Raw genomic sequence first — 23,180 nt, forward strand, 5'->3', positions numbered from 1 at the left:
AGACAGTATTTCCAATCAGGAGTGTCTGCTTTTCTCAGATAACTTAAAGATAGGTTACATTTGAGGACTGTAAGAAGTCATGGTGGGATGGGCTGACCAGTGGAAACAGCAATGTTATCCGAGGACAGACTCAACTCAAACTGTGCCTGGATATGAAGACCAAAAGGAGCAGTGGCAGATCATCTGTTCTGAAAAAGTATGGCCCACTGAGGAAGGAAAACACAACCCTAAGTGAGATGCTTTGGTAAGGAACAAAGTTTCAAAGCATACAGTAAAGACAGCTGCAAATGGCGAAGGTGCAAAGAAGGTTCATGAGACTATGTATCAGCTCTGAACTGGGGAAGTGTGGAAAGCCTCACTGCAGAGCCGAAGTCCTTGATGATGAGTGGGGTCCAGCGTCTTTAAAACAGAGGTTCTGGCAGACCCATAGACCAGTGATCCATAGTCGAGTTTCAAACAAATAAGAGCATGATATATCTCTAACAAAGAACATTAATCTGCTCCTCAAGGGGCAGAAAAGAGGACACAGAGGATGCTAAGTACTCTTGTACACTTGACCCATAGGTGCTTTATGTGTAGTATAAAGGTCAGCTTATGGTCAAAGATAAGCCTCAAGAACTTTGTCTCAGGGACCACAACTTCACCAGTATGGAGGTTCAGAATCAGGGTGAATACTCCGTTGCCAGCTTAAGTGCATTCAAATGGTTTTAGAGAGAGAGAAGTTAAAGCCGTTTGCTGTGGTCCACTTCAGTAAACAATTGAGGGCAGTCTATAGCTGCTGCTCAATATACCTCATGTTCAACGACTAACATGAGATGTGAAAACTGTCGACATAGAGCCCATTTGCATCAGTGAGAGGGAGTTTCTCAGTGATGGCATTAATCTTTATACTGAAAAGTGTGACACTCAAAACACAGCCCTGAGGGACTCTAAGTTTCTGTAGAAAAGAATGGGTAAGTGTTGAACCCACATGAACTTGGAATCTCCAGTCCATTAAAATTTTTTTAATAAATATGGGCAAATTGCCACATAACCCATATATATGGAGGACTCGTAAAGTACCATACATCCATGTTGTATTATAAGCCTTCTCAATGTCAGAGAATATTGATACAAGATGTTGTTGTTTGAGAAAGGCTTTTCTGATTGGCATTTCAAGTAAAATCAGATGGTCCATGGTGGAGTACTGTATTCAGAACCCACACTGGGTGGGCGAGAGGAGGTTGTTTGATTCAAGGAACCAAACAAGACAAGCATGAACCATCCTCTCTAAGGTCTTACAGATACAGCTCGTCAAAGCAATTGGACAGTAGTTTGAAGGAATTTTGAGATCCTTCTCAGGCTTAGAGAAAGGTAGGACAATAGCCTGGTGTCAGGCATCAGGAAAAACATCTTTCTGCCAGAAGAATAACAAGAGAAGCAGGAATTAGATGGCACAGCATTTCATAGTGTACATCATCAGATCCAACTGATGTACTGCCAGAGCAAGGAAGGGCCAGTTTGAGTTCTACCAATGCAAAGGGAATATTATAGTCATAGAGACAATCAGCTCGAAAGGAAAGAGGTGATGGCTCTGCCTGAGTCTTGATGGCTAAGAAGGTGGAGGAAGAAGCAGAAGTGCTAGATACCTGGCAAAAACTTTCACCTAGAGTATTGGCAATATTCCAGATATAAGCTACTTCCTGGTCATCAGAGAGCAAGATCGAAAGGGGGACAGAATTATATTGCCCACTGACCTTTCAAATCTTGTGCCATACGACTTTGGAACCCATGGTAGAAAATAAGCTGGTTGTGAACTTAATTCAAGATTCCTTCTGGCTTTGACATCTTACCCACCGAGCATGTGTGCGGGCCTGCTGGAAAGCGATGTGGTTCGAGAGTGTGGGATATCTACGGAAACCATCCCAGGCCCATTTTTGAGCCTTCCATGCCATGTGGCAGGCAGGATTCCACCATTGACGAGAATATCGTGGAAAACGTGTCGAGGTTTTAGGAATACATTGAGCAGCTGCTTGTATAATACAGTCAGTTACTGCTGCCACACAGTCATCTATTGATGGCTCACACACGATGGCAGTATCACGTTCTGTGAGAGCAATCAAAGAGGGTCAGTTTGTGTGATCCAGCTTCCACTGAGGCACACAGGTCAGGTGGTATCAACCACGGCCAGTGTCTCTCAAGATTATAGGAAAATGATTACTGCTCGTGGATTATTATCAACCCTCCATGAAAAATTGGAGTATAGTGAAAGGGGGCAAATTTAAAGATCAATAGCAGTAAAGGACTGACTAGGTGCATGAAAATAAGTAGAAGAACCAGTAATGAATAGAGAAAGGTTGTGATCAGAGAGCATATGCTCTATGAAGAGACCCCTCCTAGCAGTATCAGCACTTCCCCAGAGGGAATGATGCCCATTAAAGTCCCGCAAGATTATAAAGGAAGATGGCAACTGTTCAATGAGAGCATCAAGATCTGATTGATCATATGTCTCTCCAGGCAACAGGTAGAGAACAAACAGTGATGGTATGACCCAAGGAAACACGGATGGCTAACACCTCCAAGGGTGTGGAGTGCCAAAGATAGTGTGGGAACATGTTGATCAACCCACAGTGCACTTATCCATCACACAGCCTGTCATTTCTGAACAAAGAAAACTACTGAAAGGTGACTGTATTGGCAGATTTCAGAAATGTTTCCTGTGAGGAAAGACATACAAGATGGTAGGAAGCAATCAGTGTTTTGATGTCATCCAGATTAGAACATAAACCTCAATAGTTCCATTGTATCAAGGTAGCCATTTTTATTTATGTTTAGGCGAATTGGGTGGAGAACCCTTCTGTTTATGACCACATCATTTTTCTTTACTGTCTTTATTCAAGGGAGGTCTATTGAGTTCTATGGATCCTGCCTTGGGTCGATCACGCAGGTGTTTGTTGTTGGAAAAGGATTCCAGTGAATGAGGACGTAAACGAATGACTGTTTTGCATCTTGGGGTGAGAGAAAAAGATGTATTTGAGGAAATGCTTGAACCCAAAACTGAAGGAAGTGGATCTTGGGATTTGTTGGAAAGTATGCAAGGGACAGAGATGGGTGTTGAAGTTGATTCATCAATTTTTTTAACCATGGAGGTCACAAGACTTTTCATTTATTTTGAAAATGATTCTTTTGGAGGCATAGAGAGATCTGTCTGCACTCCCACTATAGTAATGGAATGAAGTGCAGCAGCATACGTCCAAGATGAAGTGGTAGACAGCAACTTTTGAGTCTCAGGATAAGTAATGTTATGAATCCTTTCTAAACACTGCACCTCTTTTCTTTCCAACGACTTAGGGCAAGAACAAAAGTAGGATAGGTGAGAGCCATTGCAACTGATGCAATGAGGGTCCATTTCACACTCATAAGCATCATGGTCCTTGCCACTACAACAAGCACAAGTCGAGGAACCATGACACAACATCTTTGAGTGACCGAATCGCCGACACTGGAAACATTGGAAAGTGTTTGGAATGTATAGCCATACCCTGCAATTAAGATAACATGCCTGGAAGGTGGCAGGTAGATGTGGCCGTGTACATGTCAAAAGGAGGATGTTGGTCAGCATCGTAATTACGTCTCTGTGGGTGGAGATATGCCTCACTGCAGAAACTCCTTGAGTGAAAAAACCAGCAAGAATCTCTGACTCAGGGATATGCTTCAAATTCAAAGTGATGAATTCAAAGTAGCATGAGGTGTAACCTCAATAGGTATATCCCCAATTGCCTTTGAATGTAAGAAGAGTTCACTGAGATGTGGATGTTTCCACCAATATGTCACCAGATCATAGCTTCTTTTCTGACTTTGGAGAGCCAGCAAGTCCCTCTAGTCCCTTCAGAATGAAAAAGGGAGACATTTGCCCACAAGGATTGTCTGAAAGACAATGCAGGATAAGAAAACGAGGTACAACAGGTGTTACAGATGTTGAAGACTGCTGCTCAGAATCTTAAAGATATGATTGTTTACCTATTGACTGTTTTTTCACTATTTTAGTTCAGTTTTTATTTGGAGGATCCATAATAAAAACAGAATATTTCAGTGCCCACTGACCCCACCCACCATGGAGCTCTATGAGGGAACACACTACAATGTCAAATAAGAACACCGCAGCAATGCTAGGGTTTCATGAGAACTATACCCAAACACCAGCATTAGATACAGTGTCCACAACAGCTGTTGAAAACATCTAACACTGTGGGCCAGCCGAATGATCCAAGGGGAGCCACCCCAAGGCTGTCCGTCTACAGGAATTCAAGGCCAAAGTGGTGTGTTAGGCTTGGACCCCTGAACCACCAGTATCCTCTCCTCCTCTTCATGGGGAGCCATGCACGAGAAACAAATGGGTGGATGTTTAGATCCCAGAGGATGTAAACTGAAAGAACAAAACATTCTCTAGGAGGTGTCCTCACCACATAAAGGAATCCACACCAAGGGGCACATGTACAGAGAGGGATCCACATGTTTAGAGAAAAACAGGAACATGAAGGTTTTGATTTTGCTTTCTGTAATCTTTTAGTCATATCAAACAATCACGTCTTCCATCTGTTAAAAAACAAACAACAAAAACTAAAGATATTCCTATTTTCCTATGAAATGTATTTATTAATGAACCAAAAGTAATTAGAATTTTCCACAGGTTCTTTTAAAAGAATACAGTAAAATACACTTTGTATAAATTTTAGCAAAGTTTGGGTTAATAAGTGATTACAATATTTTTTTAAGATTACTTCATATAGATGTTTTAAAAAATTAGATACTCAGTTCAAATCAAAATGATGCCAAGTTAGTAAGCATCTAGTGAATGGATGCTAAATTTAAAATTTAATATATTTTTCATCTTTGAAGCAATATTACATTAAGTTTTGTAAGTAAGAAACTTCTTGAAATACAGACCCACTTCTGCATAATCTGACCAAGAGAAGTTATTGCTCCATCTTCTTTCTTCCGTTCCTTCAGTGAATCAAGCAGAGCTACCAGAGAAAATATAACATTCATTTTATAAAATAATAGCAAACTTGTATAGATGCTGTTATGAATAAAATATTATGTTACATATTTTACTGGATTTTTCCAACAACAATAACAAAAAAAAATGGGGGGGGGGGGGTTAGTCTGTCATGAAAGAAATTAACTGTTATGATTGGACAAAAAAAAAAAACGATTAGAAACTTCAGAGCATTTGGAATGGGAGGAGATTCTGCATTACTTCTGGATGGAAGATACCATTTTGTTAACTTATTCAGTGCTGTTCTGTAGGGTGCCATTACAATCTATAGTCGTTACTTCTTAAAGCAAGATAAGTCATGACCGGGATACTATGTGGTGTGTTAAAGGGTATATGGAAAATTATCTATTTCTGTATAATGTATGCAATGGCTTAAATACCAGAGACCATAATTAGTACTGTGGGCTGTAACTAACCTATTGTGGATCATTTGCTGCTGTAGGTATGAAAAGGTACATCCTAGGAAGGAATGAAATGTTTTGGTGTATAGGCTGGTGGTAAGTACACTTTGGGTTACAAGTTACAGCTCAGAGAGAAAAAAAAATGGTCTTTTTTACCTCCATTTTCTAAACCTCAAGAATGGTTAGCTAAACTTAAGAGACAATTTTGTACTTCATTAGTTAAGGGATTTTCATCTCTATCATTTTGGCTGAGTTTTGCTGGCTACCTAGCTGAGGTGCTACCACACAATGTACAGTCATTTCTAACTGGACCAGTCTCTGCACAGGGATCATTACCACGTTTCTTGATTTAAAATAATTGGCTAGAATAGAAGCTGATTGCTAATTATACTTGAATGCACACAAAGAGTCATCCATAACTGTGCATTCCTTTTCACCATGAATGTTTTGCATCACTCAGTTCCAGCTACCAAGCAGTGAGGTTCATGGTCTTTAAATCTCGGTCATTTGTTGATTTTATGACCAAAATAAATCAGTTTAAACAGTAATCTCATATGAATGGTTTTTATTAAGTCTGATAAGTTCATATTAATCTACTAGAGGTTGCTTTCTTCAAGTCAAGAGGTAATGTAGTTCAATTCTTATCTAATTCTTCTGCCAATTTGTTTTACCAAATAATTTTTGTAAATTTATGACAAATCTCAATGATATAAAAGAAGTTAATTTATTTTTGGACACTATATTAGGAGTACAAAAAAAAGTTACCAAAACTAGTTGGTTGTAAACTATAATAAATATTTTACCTCTCACTCTACCCCCCAAAAAAGGTCTCTGTTTTTCATTCACAGTAAAGCAGTTACTTATTAATAAAACTGATATTATAATTTAAATTTTTCTAAACCTGTTTAGGAACTGTACAGCATTGACATGAATAAGGACTTGAATATAATGCGTATATAAATCTAACTGTTGTGGTTGTGCCAACAACATATTATTCTTTATCAGTTAAAATCTTATACAACCTTTGAACAGAAACGAAAATCAAATCACAAGTTATAACAAAATATTAACATCCCACTCCTGACATGAATAAACAATTTTCCTATAGAATTTAATACAATGATGTCTATGGTGTTGTAGTATCAAGATTTAGAAATGTACAAAATAAAGATAGCATTGTGTATTACTCTACTATTTGATATTTATGTACAACTACCACAAATATGAGCAAAAACACCAAACATAAACAGTAAATAACATAATAAAAAACATAGCTGGTGTTGCACCAAACATTTCACTGGTACGTATATAGTTCTTTGTTGTCATGGTTTTTTTCTATTTGAATAAATATCACTGAATTTATACCAGGCTGTCTAACTTTGAATACTTCAAACCAATAATTACTGTAAAAAACTGACACAATAACAGATTAAAAACAAATTATAACCAATGTAAATTCATAACAAAAATATATAGCAGGTGATTTATCTAAAAATAAAATTTGGTTAATTATTCATTAAGACATCCTTTTTCAGTCTCAGCTAGTCATTATAATCAGTTTTTTAAATAGCTCATTTGGCAATAATACTGATTGTATTTCACCCTCCATCTTTCAGAGCTAATAGCTGGAATAGAATACTTTAATATAAGTTACTGTAAAACATATAGTATAAAGGGAAGAAATAAGTTTGTGTTACTTCACAAGATTCAGATATTCAAAAAAATAGTACAACATCACTATACAATTATATGTTTAACCTACTCAGAAAACTACAAGACAGCTACCTTCATGGAGTGATAAAATTTTATCCATAGGTCCAAATATCCATCCCAGTTCTTCACTGGATAAGATTCCCAGCTGGAAGAGAGAGTGACGATATGTCTGTAGCACCAACTTCAGGTCTTCCACCATATCATCTTCTCCCTGATACAGTTCAAATATTGCCTGGAAGAAAAAATAAAAATTAATTAATAATAGGTAGTTTCAATTAACAAAATACTTGAATACAATCCATTAAAAGAATGAGTTTTGTTTCCCTTTTAAACATAATTAAAACTTCACTGAAATAAAGAATACATGAATATTTTTATCATGGAGGACTTCAGCTTTAACCATTAAACACCTAAAATTTACTCCTTAAATAGGATCATGCCAACTTGTTCTATAAAACTACCACACACATACCTTGTGTTACATTTTACACAACCCATGAAACTGATAAATGATTTTACACGTATTTACCAAATATTCCAATTAACTTTTCTAACTTCTAAAATATTTATTAATTTCACAAAACCACCAGATGTCTTGTCATATATTTACAAACTCTTCAAATTATTTGGTTTGATTTGAGCATACACTTGTCAAATCTTTCTCAATATTTGCTTTACCTACAATGACACACACATTAAAACCTTTGAGTTACTTCTGATAACTTGTATTATAGTGAAGTGATGCTTTTCTTGGAACCATGAAACAGATAATATATTAATCAGTCTAAGTGTCTATTTATATATTCATATAAAAGAAAAATAAATAAATACATGTAACACATCTAAATAAATATAATGCCACTGTCTGTTGTCTGTCCATGCAACTACTCTGCAGTGGGTGGATGGACTTTCACCAGAATTGGTATGAAGGTTCATTTGGTCCATGCAGGAGTACATACAGATTTTTAGTTTTACATTTTGTGTTTTTAGGTTTTTAAACATGTTTTTTTACAACTACATACAAGGGAAGCAATTTTTCATGTTCTATGATAACCTTTCCTTAATCATGAATTCACACAAGTTTAGTCTACACACACACACACACACACACATTATGGAGATATTTAGCATTTCTAACTCTGGTCTAACCTAAATTTCCTACACTGGCCTACCGTCATGAGATATTATCAGAACCAACAGTAAAAAAATATTGTTCACAGTGATGCATTCAATGGATGACTCAAATCAAAATCATTAAAAGTTTCTTCCATTATAATTCACAGAATGGTCCATATGTTTCTACTGATGTAATAAAAGTAATTAATGTTTGTTTTGGGTTCAAAACTTTTAAATTTTTTGTCATGGCAAGTTTCAAGTGATCACAACAATGTTTCTAGATTTACCTATTTAGTCTAAGCTATTTTGTTTTCGAAGATCAGTTCTACTAATTCACAAGTAGAAAGATTATTTTTAATTACCCATAGCACCAGTGCATTAGATCTGCACGTGACGTATTCCTAATCCTGAGAATGAAGAAAAATAAAGTTTTCTGTGAAGGGAAACAGAGGTGAAATGGCAAAACTTTCAAAATTTGGGTTTGCACCCTGCATAATAAAAAAGTTTTTCCAGTATCATATAAGCAAGAGTTCCATTATTGTATGACAGTGTATTAAACAAGTATACAAAATTAGCTACATTATTTACTGTTGAAGTTAACTACTAGTTCAGTTCTAAGCAAGTAGTTTATATTGTTCAGAAGTTATTTATTGAAGAAAAAAGAATAACAGTGTGAATCGGAACGTAATATTTTAATAAAAAGAACACAGCCTGAAGATGATAGCTTTACCTCTTGGTGCTTCAGGTCTTTGGGGTTCATGTTCTCTTTCATTTCCTTGGCCTTTTCCTGGGAGAAAGTATCCAACCACTGCCGAGATCTGAATTTCCTTGGAGTTACTTTGGGTTGTTTGTAAGGTGTAAGAAAAGAAGCTGTATTCTCTATGTTCCTTTTACACAGTTTACCAGAGTTTTTATTCCGAAGCATAAGGGTGGGAGAGGCTGCAATTGATATATTACTGGATGCTACGTTGAAAGTGCTTACGGAACGCTATATTTAATAAAGAAGTTGACTATTACACACCATGAACATTTTTGTCCCAAAAGACTACTTGAAGTTAATCTCAAAATTATTTTCAATTTTGATATGCATCATTCAGGCAAATTTGTAATTTTTAAATATTTTTCTTTCTGGAAAAACGTAAATTTAAGTTTTTTACAAATTAACACAAGTTGCAATGCTCTGTACTTTACAGTAGCTCTTTATAGTTTACTAATATTTTACTTTAAAAACAGAAAATAGTTTAGTATATCTAAACTTGACTTCTCTGGTAAAGAAAGAGTCTAGCTGTTTACTTGGTTATTTAAAATCTAACAAGATAATAAAACTAGAAATCACTGACCCAATGAACCACATTTTTGTAAGCTGTAAAATACAGTTAATAATTATATAACACAGTCTTAGGCTGAAGAACCAGTTCTTAGTCAAATACATAAATACAAGTAATACCTGAATTATCTTTCCCACTCTCTTTACTGGTTTAGCTGGAGACAGCAACGATGCTAATGATCCAAAGCTCCCAAGTCTCTTTTTTTGCTTCAACTTTGATTCTTCCTACATTAAAGCACTCAAATATTAATGTTTCAAACATTTCATCTTATAATTGATGTAAAATTATAAGTAATAAAGACACAGTCCCTCATGAAGGAAGGCTGATCTTAGTGTTCAATAAAACTAGTGTCTTGATTAGGTAATTTCTTTTGATTTTGTTCCTTTATTAGTTTTCTGACTTTCTAGGAATGAATACCAAATAAAATTTGTATTTGTAAGTGATAAAAACTAGATTCATCTTTTATTACAAAGAATGGCTACAGAAAAACTTGCAGTAGTAAATAATTATAATTATTTCACTTGACAGCACACACCAAGCACATTTTTTAACCATTATCATTAATATACATGTATACTGTACACATGTAAATATCCATAGGTACAGTGATGTCAAAATGCAAACAGTTAGTTAAAAAATACAACATTCAAGTTAAGTTACCCACATTGATTTAAAAAAAAAAATAAGGGAACCTGGATTTACTACATTGGAAAATAATATCACAATTATTATTATTATTTTTTTTAAAGTAGCAAGTGATTGAAAAAACAGCATGGTTCAGATATACCCTAATATGAATAATTGTTTAAACAATTACAATAACAATTTATTAAACACAGCTTAATATAGTAATTGGCTACACAGTTGCAATAATATAAATTATTAGAGACAAGGTGAATAAATGTCTAGATATTTGTAACTATATAATATTACATATAGATATAGAATGAAGGCAACTTGTCATCACCACCCACCACCAACTTTTGGGCTACTCTTTTACCAATGAATAGTGGGATTGACCATAACATTGTAATGCCCTCACAGTTGAAATAGCAAGCATGGGTTGGTGTGATGGGGATTCGAACCCGCTACTCTCTGATTATGAGTCGAGCGACTTAATCTCCTGGCAATGCCAGGCTGCAAGCGTTGTGACTTAGATACTTTACATACCACAGGTATCATACTTAGTTACTTTTAGAAGCAGTTTTTTATCACAAGTTTATGTAATTGTTTATGAATCCTACATTGTTTAGTTCAATTGTTAGGAATTAGTGATTGTTTATCATAATGATATTATCCGATCATGTTGCTAAAACTTTCCAAGTCTCTCAGTGGTTTAAACAAGTATTATTTCATCAGAATATCTAGTATTGCATTGAATATTGTAATATTCTGTTGGGGTTTAAATACACGTCAAAAATTGATTATTTAGTTATAGACTACATGATCGTAAGTTTGCAGTTATGATGTTAAAGTGAAATTATCCCAGACTGTATTGTGATAACAGTAGAGAAAAGCAATATTTATTTTTAGGTATTAATTTCTTTTACTTTACTACCTGGTCAGTGAAACAATTTTTTTCCTTCAATTTTTGTGCAGAAACAATTCGAGATTACTGCAAAACTAAGATTTCTCTACAAATATCATAATAATTTGTAAAGTGTTCAAGCTGATACCCACTTTGAGAATGGAAATATCAAAACTTAATACACTGAAGTTGTCTTCATCACTTTCTTGTTTTCTCTTTTTCTGAAAATATTGAACATTTTTTTGTAAGTACATACAATTAAAAAACTAAAACATAGCTTTTTCACAGGAAATATTAATTTTATTATACTAACTAAAAAAATGGTGTCACATACTTCAAAATTCTGATGTCATGTTCTACAGACTAATTGTAATTAAAAGTGTTAATTAATTGAAAAACAAAAATCTTCTTATAGGATTATTTTAAGGTTGTTCACTTGGATTAATTTTGTGATGAATCAGCATTCTGAAGAAATGTGATACATACATGAATATAAACATTTAGCTTAATATTACTTCCACAAAAAAATGATTCATTAAAGTATGAAATTCAGCAATTCTTAATTTTTATTTTACATATAAAAACAAGTACCCAATAGAAATGGCAACACCAGTAACAAGAGTAAACATCTAAAAAAAGGAATGGCAGCACCAGTCACCAGAATGAACATCTAAAAATAGGAATGGCAGCATCAACAGAAGCCTCTTCTGCTCAAGCAACCTTTGTCTAAATTAATTTAGACAATTTGAAAGCAACAGGTTTGGGCTGTCAGTAGCTTGTTAAAACTAGACATTGTAAAAGAAAAATGTCTTCATTTTTCTAAGAGCCACGTGTACCACTAGTGGTGTGGTTTGATGATTCATGACAAACAATAATTGGTGCCAGCAGCAAGGTTTACCACTGGTAACAAACAGAAAGAAAGCTCTCAAACATACCATATAATTAAGCCAATAGTTTTAAATGTTTACAGAAAACCTTCAGATGTCTTGTTGAGTAGACAGTTTGCTTCTGGGGGAAATTATCGTTTCAGTTGGTAGACTGAACTCACATTTCACTTGTACATCGACATAAGTTTACATTCACTGTAAGCTAAACTTGAAAATGAATCTTGTAAGAATTCTCTTAAAGCATGCTATAACTCACTGCAGTAAAGTTAACCACCTTGCATAAAAGTATACAATGAAGCAACAAAACAAAAGCTCTGGAAAGTTCCACACTGTATGTTAGAATGCTTCATTAAATATTAAGCAAAGCCATTTTAATACCAAGTTCCTTTCTACATATAAAAACAATTTCATCTTTGAAATAGAAATATTTTTTTCAAACATGTTAAACAATTATTTAATTTAATAAAAAAAAGTCATAAGAGACTCAAGACATCAAAACTCTGTTATGGCCTAGCCAATCACCAGACAGGGCCCCCATCAAGACTTTTGTCCACACACTATGTACATGTACTGCTCCCTCGCATGTGGTAAGAGCAGCATCACAAAGTATTAGCCCCATGTTGCATTTGAGTTAATAACTCTCACAAAATTATATAATATTTATCAAAAGATAAAGTTACTTCTGTCAAAGAAATATTAATTAAGTACACTTACAAACTTTTCAACACATGCTAATTTTATCATTGTTCTTGATTCATTAATAGTACATTTACTTAAGTTAAGCAGTCCACTTCAAACCATGATTATGATACATACAGCAAACTTCCACATTCCATATAAACACTAACATTGTGCATAATTATTGTAAAAACTTAAAAATTACTTACTGATCGGAACTGAAAACATCTGGACTTGCGTGGAGGCTCCAAGAATTGACTTCTATCCTCCTTGTACAGTATGTCACTGCAAAGAAAGGTCATTACAAAAACCTCAAATAATCTAAATAACTCATCACTTGATCACTTAAAATAGCAGGAAACAATAAAACAATTAGGCGCAGTTTTAGAAATTTTAGTTCTTTTATGTAACAAGTAAGGATTTTATGGTTTTTCAAAATGATAAAAACCTTTTATTTTGGCCAATATAAAATTGATACATGCATACTTAGAGTATTAATATCTAACTGAATTCACCTACCAAGTTCTGTCCTGGGTCCAGATAGTGAGTGACAAAACTTTAGAACACTGGGATATTTATATAAACAATTTAAAATTAACTTAATTCAGATTAGCATGGATGGCATCATATGAAGAACACATTATGGTTAAACTGACAAATAGATATTTTAATATTGTATGATATTTTAACAGTTTGAATTTGCCACTTACTAAAGGCAATTTTTGTGAAACAAAACCATAAATGTTTAGTAATAATGATACCACAAACAGTACAATGTATAAAGTATAAATAATAAATCTTTATTTATAAAAGTTTAACAACAAAAATTGGAAATAGTGAATAAGTACCGATAGATGGCACCCGGTAATTTGGGTTAATAAGCTAGCCAATCAATGTATGACCATCTCACTTCACTTAGAGAATTAATAAAATGTCCATTAGAAATCATTTTCTGAGGTTAATATCAAAAAATAAAAATATTATATCAAAGTAAACCCATCTTTGAAATATTCTAGTATTTCAGTAGTGGACAACCTGGAAAATATTTTTTCATGTCATTAACACTATCCACTAACACTACAAAGAACATTGACCATCAGCCCTATCTACTAACATTGTAAACAATTAAACCTAACACTAACATTGAGAAACAATGTCTCGTCAGACAATGTCATCAGATCTGAAACAAGAAGGACATCTCACCCAAACATTTTTTACATAATATTTTTATTTAATTTTTATTACACTTTTTTGAAGATATCTTGAAAACTTGTGTTTGCAATGTTAGGTTTGTTCGTTTCAAAGTGAGAATCTAATTAAGTTAGAAATTTGGTAATTAGCTTGAATTTTAAGATAAGAAATTACACATTGTTGCAAAAAAATTCAGCACTTTGTTGCATAAAATTGACATCTCATTAGAAAGAAATAGTTCTATTTCAATAAAAAAAATTGTCAAACATTTTTCAAATACCAGACAAACATTTTCAAAAAATAATTGCTAAATACACAAGACATACTTGTATGAAAAAAAAAACAATTGTTTTCAAAATATAAAAAATGATTTAATTCATGTAAAGAAACTAAGAGCAACTGCCCACAAATGAAGCATTGTTCAAAAACACTTCTTACATGTGTATAAAAGTTAGTGAAATTTCAGTGATTGGTTTCATTTGATTACCACGTTCAAGTCCTAGTTATTTTCCACAAGGTATGCATCTAATGCTTTATTAAAGTAATGCGAAATTTTTGTAAAACTCTACATTTATGAACAGGAATTCAACATGAAAAGAAAGTTTGTTTTAAAGTGTGAGTCAGTAATCATGGAAGTGAAACATTGTCCCGGATCCACTAACACCATAAAAAATTAAACCTAATATTAACACCATTAACAATTCTTGAAGTAAATCTAGCTGTTTTAAACACCCTGTCAGGCTTTATAGTTTCCTTGACATTCACTATTTTACAAAAAAAATCCATATTTTCATAAACTTGACAATTTTTTAGTTGTTTACATTTCCTTCTTCACTAATTTTAACAGTAATTGGCAGCTTCTTGGTGAAATATAATTTCAGAAGGAATATTTTTTTTGTCTAGTTCAATTTAACTAACCATAAAACATCCCAAGCTCCAATGTTTTTACTCTTCATATATGCCACTCAGTCTTTCACTTTAAAATACCTTCTTATAAGTTGGCTTCAATAAAATTGAAAAAAATGCCTCTTATTGACTATATAAACAATTTTTTTTCCCAAATATATTTTTACATCAACCACATCTTCCTCAACACTAAAAACAATGACTAAAATAGCACATTAATAACAAACCTTTTCATGAGAGAACAACTCCCCAAAAACCTCAACTATAGTTGTAGCTTGTTTCTTCAAACAGAATTAATCTCACTGTTCATGTTCCTATCAGTATCAGTGGTATTAATACAGCAAGAATAAGTTTTTAACAGATTCAGGAACATTTTTTTTTTTTTTTTTATAAGCTTTCAGTTCATTTACTCATAAAAAAAAAATTCCCTATCAAAGACATCAAAATTATTTATAACATCATTTTATATTTGGAAAGACTATGTAACAGTCCTAGTTATTCAAACTCTTCTTAAATAAGTGTGTGTGTGTGTGTGTGTGTGTGTGTGATGGGGGATAAGGAAACATTTAATGGGGCCAAATCTAGAATTATATTGATGGATGTCATTGGCAGTGACATTTCTTAATAACAGCTAAAACCTGGAACTCTATTCAATAGCAGCCATAAAAGTGAGATGTATTAAAATACTCATTAGTGTTTTTACATCTACAGCTTCAATGATCCTTTACAACAAAAATATTATTTTTAATATTTTGGTCACCCACAAAATGATATAAAATATAACCTTAAAACTCAAGGATATTTTCTTGATATTGCTTTATCTACAGCCTTTATTCTTAAACCATACATTAACTATGCATTCTTACCTAACATGCGACATTTCAATGGGATTGGTTGAAATATCTTCAAACATACTTCCTGTTGCTGATAACAACTCCACAAATAAAATTGTGTGAAAAACAGCTCTTCTTCTGTGAAAACTCTCTTTTTCTCAGGTGCAAGTCTTATCCTAACACTTTACTCTGCAGGTGTCTTAACAAAAGTTGTCTTCATCTGAAACATCTCTAAGTCTTAAACTGCCAAATATATTTTATCTGACAATCAAAGCCACATCCTTCTTTAAAAAACAAATGTATCACATGCCACTATTCTTTATTAATTTCCTTAAGAGCAAGTTTTTACAACAACTCCATATATTATTAAAAATCATACTCCCTAATTCCTCTCCTTTGAAGCAAGTTTTTACTGCAAGTTAAGACAGTAAAAGATGTGACGAGATGAAAATCTCGTGATGATAAGAAACCCACTTGAATTAAAAATGTATCTCGGGATGGCTGACATGAGTATTAACACGTTTACCAAAATAAAGTAGAAAACAATGTTTTGACCTCTTAGACATGTTAGCCTGAAGATGACCTAAGGAGATCGAAACATTGTTCTCTGCTTTATAAAAGTGTTAATACCCATACCAGCAGTCTTGAGATACAAGATCAAAATCTATTTATAAAAATACAGAGAACAATCAATTAACTGCTAAACTGTCCATGAACTTTATCATATTTCAAAATTTCAATATACTTAAGCAAAGCTCCTATACAAAAACATCGGAGGTCTTACCTCAACCAGTACCAATATTCTAAAGCTTACACCTATTTAATACGGTAACCAATACTTATAGGACACTACACTCTGCTTTTTATAATTTCTCTTACAGTCATAACCTTATGATGTTTTTTATTTTATTATTAATCCATGAAAATTCTTTGTAGGTTACCTACCTATAGAATAACTTGTCTAATAATAGTGTTTGCTAAAACCATTACTTTAAATTCATTCTGAAAAGATTCAGATAATTACATCTGAAATCAGGGATTCATTTAACTTTGTATTGCTTTTTTTGTTTCTTTGTGGTGCTTATAGAAGTTACTTTAAAAGAATGATTGCTATTCTATCATTTAGTCTATTCTCAGGACACTAGAAAAGCAAGGAGACAGATGATGAGTTGGATCATATAAAGTCAGCTCTGAATTAAATTTGTTGTTGTTCCTATTTTATAAATAACTTATGTTCTCAAACATTTTCTTTGATAAACATAAGTTTCATGATAAAGTCAATAAATCTTAAACAATTAATTAAAACTATCATGGCTTAACAATATGGTCAATTTACTTATGACTTCCCCTCAAATGCTTCAGTATTATTTTACTCTTAGAAGTAAACTGGATAGTGTACATGCATCCTGAACGATGAGGTCCCATAATTTCACACAAGTTGTAGGTTTTTAGGTTATATGCACCAAAAATAATGTTATTGTAGCTATACTTTTCAGTAAAGTTATAACAAAAAGGCTTAGTCTTGTCCAACTATATACAGGGGGCTTTCACTTTTCTTAACTAATAACCCTATGGCAATTGACACATGTGAAGTCCAAATAATATTTTTTCTGATTCACTTATTTAGATACAGGGTAACTTAGTACAGTAAAAAAAAAAAAAAGTTATATGTCCAGCTGTTCAGTCTAGAATTTATAAATATAGGCTAAATTACTGATTTTTCGTTTTAAATTTTTGTTTTTTTTATTTATCTTTTACTAAAAGTAAGACTTTAGTACTAATACAACTAGTAACATTAACACTCTTATTACGTGTTAGTACTAGTAATATTATCCCAAACGCTTACTACTGGTAGTAACAAATTATCATGTAAGTTAAAAAGAATAATAAATTATGAAAACACGTTGAAATAGAAGCAGAATTTTGCCGAAGAAGAGCAATGATTTCATAATTAAAACCGATGCATTATTTCTTACATTTCATAATCATGGCATACTGCTCACTATAGTGTTAGTATAACTTGATAATGTTAACTGTTATTCACTGTCCAGGTATTATTAACGTTGTCAGCGCTACATTATTATTAATTACTATACTTATAGTTATAACATTTTCAATGTTAGTTTGTAACTCTTAGTCTTATCAGTCACAAATTAGCAAATGATTTTAAATTTCAAAAAACTTATGGTTAAAATGCAAACTAAATAATTCATACAGAAGCAAAAATAATTAAATACGCCAACCAGTAACTCACATTGTTCTCATATTGTACATGTACTTCCAACGTTAACTTAAAGTTAGTACTATAATATTAGTTTAAAATGGTAGAAACCACGCCTCAAACCAGCTAGATTCAAACATCCCACGCACGGTTCATTCAAGTTAAGTATTAACCAATCAAAAGTTTTAAAGCGCTCAAGCAGTCCTGTTTATTTGTCTGCATATATTATTTTATTTACATCTAGAAGATTAATTCTAATCCTTCAAAAAATTATTGTTAATATTTACTAATAATCTAATTAGTTTTTTTATGTTTCATCCTGGAATTTCATTACCACACAAAGCAACGTAATATCGAGCGTAACATGAATACAAAAACGTGTTTTATGCCACAAAGTTATAAAGATAAACAAGTTACATTTGTTTATACCTTCAAGCTTAATATCATTTCATATCTATAGTGATGTGCACACAGTTGGAGTTAAGTACTGAAGTGACGAAATAAACAATTTATGCCAAGTTTCAATGAAACAAAATAAAATTACTTCATATTATGACATCATTGGCGATAAAACTGTAGTCATGTATCCAACAGAATGCTGTTGCAAAACCGTACATTGTATAAAAATAATCGAAAGCAGTATTCTCCAATATCGTTTATGTCTCACCAATATTTTCTTGAGGGTGACCAATCACGCGACATCCTTAGGTTCCCTAGGCAAATGCGACGGGCCTACTATAACTCACTAGGTTAAACATGGTTTGGTTTGAATTTCGCGCAAAGCTATACGAAGGGTATCTGCGCTAGCCGTCCCTAATTTAGCAGTGTAAGACTAGCGGGAAGACAGCTAGTCATCATTACCCATCGCCAACTCTTCGGTTACTCTTTTACCAACGAACAGTTGGATTGATCGTAACATTATAATACCCTCATGGCTGAAAGGGCAAGCATGTTTAATGTGACGGGGATTCGAACTTGCGATTCTCAGATTACGAGATGATCGCCTTAATCCACCTGATCATGTCGGGCCTAGATATAAATTAACACTGTAACTTGTGTAGGTTTTTCGCTCTAGTTTGGGTTAAGGCCAAAAAAGTAATCATTGCCAAGAGTTGGCGGTGGATGTTGATAACTAGCTGCCTTCCCTCTAGTCTTACACTGCTAAATTAGGGACGGCTAGCGCAGATAGCCCTTGAGTAGCTTTGCGCAAAATTAAAAAAACAAACAAACAAAACAAACAGTTTGGGCTAAAACTTTATCGTACTTTATACTGTAATGAAATAAAATTATAATTATTCTACGATATAATATTAAACCTGTTAAAATGTTTTGATAAGCTTTCAATGTGTTGTTTCACAAAGTATCTGCTAAACTATTTTTACACCTGCCATTTATTTACATACGTTGAAATGAAGTGTGCTCACAGCTGAATTTAAATGGAAAGGTGTGTGCACAGTTTCAGGACAGATAAAACTTAGTTTTATATTAGTATATTTATTTTGACGGCTTTAGCTTTGGCTTTAAGGAAATATTACAAAATTATTATTATTTGTTATTAAACCGTGTTATATGTGGCATTGCCTGGCGCTTCAGGCGCTCATCTCGCAATTTATGGATCATGTCCCACCATTGAACATTAATTTCGCCTGAAGAGTTATCCCAAGAATTGGCAACGAGTAATGCTTATTAGTTACTTTTCGTATAGTCTATGATTTCAAACTTAAGAGACGACAATCACGAAAAACTTTAGAGTATCTTTTGAGCAAAATTCAATAAAAAAAGTTAGGTATTAAAATAGATTACACGTTTTTGCAGAAAGTTAACTACAAGTATGAATGAGACGACTTCTTGTGGGTACTTTACTTTTCAATTCTTCTAAATATAAAAAAAATATATATAATGAGTTATTTATATATTTGCAACTGCTTAATAAAAAAATACAAATAATAATAATTTTTTCATCGTAGCAAGACATGATACTTGCATTAGTGACACCTATAGGTGGTTGTGTATATTTATAATTTGTTCTAGTAAAATAACAAATTAGTTAATCTCAGTAGCGACCTAGTTAGAGTCATATATAAAATAGTATGTACTTATAGGAACATATCGGGAAAGACCGTAGACTGCGACAAGACATCTTTAAAACAACTGAGTGAGTGACTTTAAAAATGTATATTTAAAAGATATGTGTGTTTACATGAACCGAGTATTAAAACAATATGTGTTATGTTAAAAAACAACAACAAAACGTAACGTTATTTAAATATCATGATAAATTGAAAGATTAACTTAGACTTTAAACAAACTCGATTGTTTTAATTTAAGAAGTGTAGTGCATGGTAGTATTATTTTACACGAATACTTACTGTACGTGTATTAATCTATTATAACTTACTACTTGTAGATTTTGTATCGAAAATTTCGTATTCCAACGAGCCCTATGCAACTGCAGTGTTTGTTTACTGTTAATTAGTATATTAATATTGTCATTTAAAATTAAATAGTTTTCACATTGTATGTACGTTAACATTCATTAGTATATAACAGTAAAGGCCAATTAAACTTAAAGTACACGTGTACAAGTGTCGATGCATGTAAGTTATAAATTATAACTTGTTGTATACTAAATTTTACTATAATTTCTCAGTTGCATTGAGTATAGAATACTATTGTGTCCGTACAATTGGCACCAAATTTGGTCGTAATATCGTTACAGAAATAGAAATCAAAGTAAAAATGATTATAAATTAAACACTTAGCAAAGTATTAAAAGTTCAAATATTACACTAGGTAGTGAACGTAACATGTTTTCATTGGCTTGTAGCCAACTCACGTTTGAGTCAGCTGCCTTCATAAATATATAGAACAGTCTTTGAACCTATAGGTCATTGTTCCAAACGGTGAACTTTTAAAAGTTTTGTAAGGTTTTAAACCATTATAACTTGCCAACATTTCTTATTACTTTCAGTATTTAAACTCTAATAGAAAGATAAATTAGTTGACGTTGTAGAATATAATTAGATGATGCATTTAATATATTGGTTGGTATCAAAATTCTCATAACCTGTGGCTGCCAATCATAACGGCTGCATTTCTGTTTTCATTATCAGTTATGCTTCAGGGTGCAAAAAAAAAGATATTTTTTACACTAAATATTAACTGACAGAAATTCAAAAGAGACAGATGAACTGGAAGTTACAAACTAATATAACCTTCAGTTATACTGACACTGCTGTCAAAACTATATTTTAACAAGCTAATATTCTTTATTACAGACATGTTTGTAAGCAGTGAGTATTTAAATACCCATTTGTATAAACTTGCCATTGTATACAATACTTGCTTCTTTTATAAACTTATCTACCACAGTGATAAAATCATACCTTTATGTTCATTGCACATTGGTACATTAAAGATGACAAAAACGTAATCTTATCTAAAGGATAATGGTATGTCATATTAACTAGGAATTTTATTGGACTCCTAGCTTTGTCTGAAAGTAACCAGCATTCCTGAAAGGGAAAATTACTGTCATATGGAAAAGTTTAGTCAATCACACTATTACAAGCAGTTACTGGAGCAACTCAAGTAGTAATGGTGTTGTTAACATAGCTTACCAGGTGGCAGCTTTTAACCATTTGGATCAGTACTGAGTTCACTGTCAGAAGCAGAAAGTATAAGATCAGATTACAGCCATATAGCACACTGTTATTGAAGTCATTCATACATATGCAGGTTATTTGTAACATATTTTTTAAAACTTGCATGCTGTGAGTTTATTTGCCACAAATAAATTGTGTAACTCATGGGCCAAGGTTGCATCACAAATAAGAAAAATAAAGTTGTTTATTCTGTTTTTAAGCTTTAAACATGTTATGTAGGTATATAAACAATGGACAGTTGACAAAGTAACAACAATAAATGGAAGTTAATATTATTAAAAATCATCTATTCTTTCCTTAAAATGACTCAAGAAACTCTTACATACATTTGAAATACAAAGCATTAATTTCAGAAACCAAATAACTTGGATAGAAATTAATTAATAATCCAACAAATCCTAGGTTACTGCAACTGTATCCTTAGTTAAGCTTGACCCTTGAGTATACATTATATTTAATTGATTACAGATTGAGAAAAAGGTGTAGATTTAATGTCAGTATCTAATGATGTGTAATTGTATTTGTTTGTGTTATTTTTGTGTCATGTGCTTCTAATGATTTATAGTGACTGAATTAGCAAGTAACACTTCTGTTACTAGGAAAAAATCATTGTATATCTCTGTTTACCTGGAAATTGAAAAAGAAATGTATGTTTTAACATTGATAGTTATGGAAATGTAGCTCTATTTGTATTATTTTTATGTTCTATTCTTCTATTAATGTTTGGTAACCAAAGTAAAGAATAGTATTTCTGTTACTATTAAGATAAGTTGTTATCACATCACCATGAAAATGTATTTTCCAAAGCGTAATATTTGAATGAATCAAATAGTATACTGTTATTTCTATAATGTAGTAGTACAACACAAGACACCCTTATAAACAAATTTTCTTTTATGCTGGAAAAGTTACTAGACCTACTTTTATGTTCACATTATTGCATAAATACTTGCAATTTTCTCACCAGTTTTACACCTTGCACTAAAACCTGTTTTTAATATTTGATTGTACTTTAATGAAGACATGAAATGTGCAATATTTACTTTTTGTGGAAAACAATTTTTTCATGTGAAGTGTTGTGTTGAAACATATCTGTGTTTTGTCCACTGTGGCCTATTATCGAGAGGTTCTGTCTTCAAACAACTCTGTGACTTGGGTTTAAAACTTCAGTAGGCTTTCTATAACCTCCAGCAGGGTGATATCACTTTTAAAAGAGAAATCTGTTCAGTGTTCTAATGCATCTATGTTGAGTTCAGAATGTGGAAAGTAAAAAGTAGATTCAGTTTCAGTGTATAATCTCTGAATTATGTTTCTATCTGTACACTTTTATTTTTGATAACTGTACGTTATATATTAAACAATCTAGTGTAAAGTTAGGAAGTGGGTTTTCAAAGGGTTTTCTTTTATGTATAATATTTATCTTCCTCTAAAAGAAGAAAGCTAGTTATGATAATTGTGCTTTCCCCACCTTTCTAAATTGTGAAATAATCCAGGTGAATACATAGGCTTTCTCAAAGTCAATATGTTAATAACTAACCCAACCATTAATGGAATAATACTTAATTAATTCCAGTATTTAAGCCACCCATTTGTACAATTGTATGTCTGTGGACTAACACCACTAGAAACTGGGTTTCGATACCCATGGTGGGCAGAGCACAGATAGTTCATTGTA

The 23,180-nt window shown here is 32.7% G+C and overlaps 2 protein-coding genes across 10 annotated transcripts in view; one reads left to right on the plus strand and one right to left on the minus strand.

Moving 5' to 3' along the window:
- Positions 1-18,287, minus strand: part of LOC143253436 (neuroepithelial cell-transforming gene 1 protein-like) — a 31,744-nt gene extending 13,457 nt beyond the window's left edge. Inside the window, exons 1-8 of one of the 6 annotated variants that reach the window (XM_076507316.1) lie at positions 18,270-18,287; positions 15,653-15,839; positions 12,899-12,974; positions 11,277-11,345; positions 9,716-9,820; positions 8,999-9,256; positions 7,225-7,384; positions 4,927-5,003 (exon numbers count right to left, since the gene is read on the minus strand). In XM_076507316.1, the coding sequence (XP_076363431.1) occupies positions 4,927-5,003; positions 7,225-7,384; positions 8,999-9,256; positions 9,716-9,820; positions 11,277-11,345; positions 12,899-12,974; positions 15,653-15,699 (792 nt within the window). In that variant the 5' untranslated portion in view covers positions 15,700-15,839; positions 18,270-18,287. Of the gene's footprint in view, positions 1-4,926; positions 5,004-7,224; positions 7,385-8,998; positions 9,257-9,715; positions 9,821-11,276; positions 11,346-12,898; positions 12,975-15,652; positions 15,863-17,595; positions 17,762-17,873; positions 18,032-18,269 lie in introns of those variants that run through there. The other 5 variants (XM_076507312.1, XM_076507313.1, XM_076507315.1 and 2 more) reach the window with 5 other exon arrangements.
- Positions 18,288-19,856: 1,569 nt separating this feature from the next.
- LOC143253437 (carnitine O-palmitoyltransferase 1, liver isoform-like) overlaps positions 19,857-23,180 on the plus strand; it is a 52,880-nt gene continuing 49,556 nt past the window's right edge. For 2 of the 4 annotated variants that reach the window (XM_076507318.1, XM_076507327.1), the window contains exon 1: positions 19,857-19,995. The gene's annotated coding sequence lies outside the window, so the exon portion shown is untranslated. The remainder of the gene's footprint in view (positions 19,996-23,180) is intronic. The other 2 variants (XM_076507322.1, XM_076507328.1) reach the window with 2 other exon arrangements.

The sequence above is a fragment of the Tachypleus tridentatus genome, chromosome 6, assembly GCF_004210375.1.
Source record: "Tachypleus tridentatus isolate NWPU-2018 chromosome 6, ASM421037v1, whole genome shotgun sequence".
NCBI lineage: Eukaryota > Metazoa > Arthropoda > Merostomata > Xiphosura > Limulidae > Tachypleus > Tachypleus tridentatus.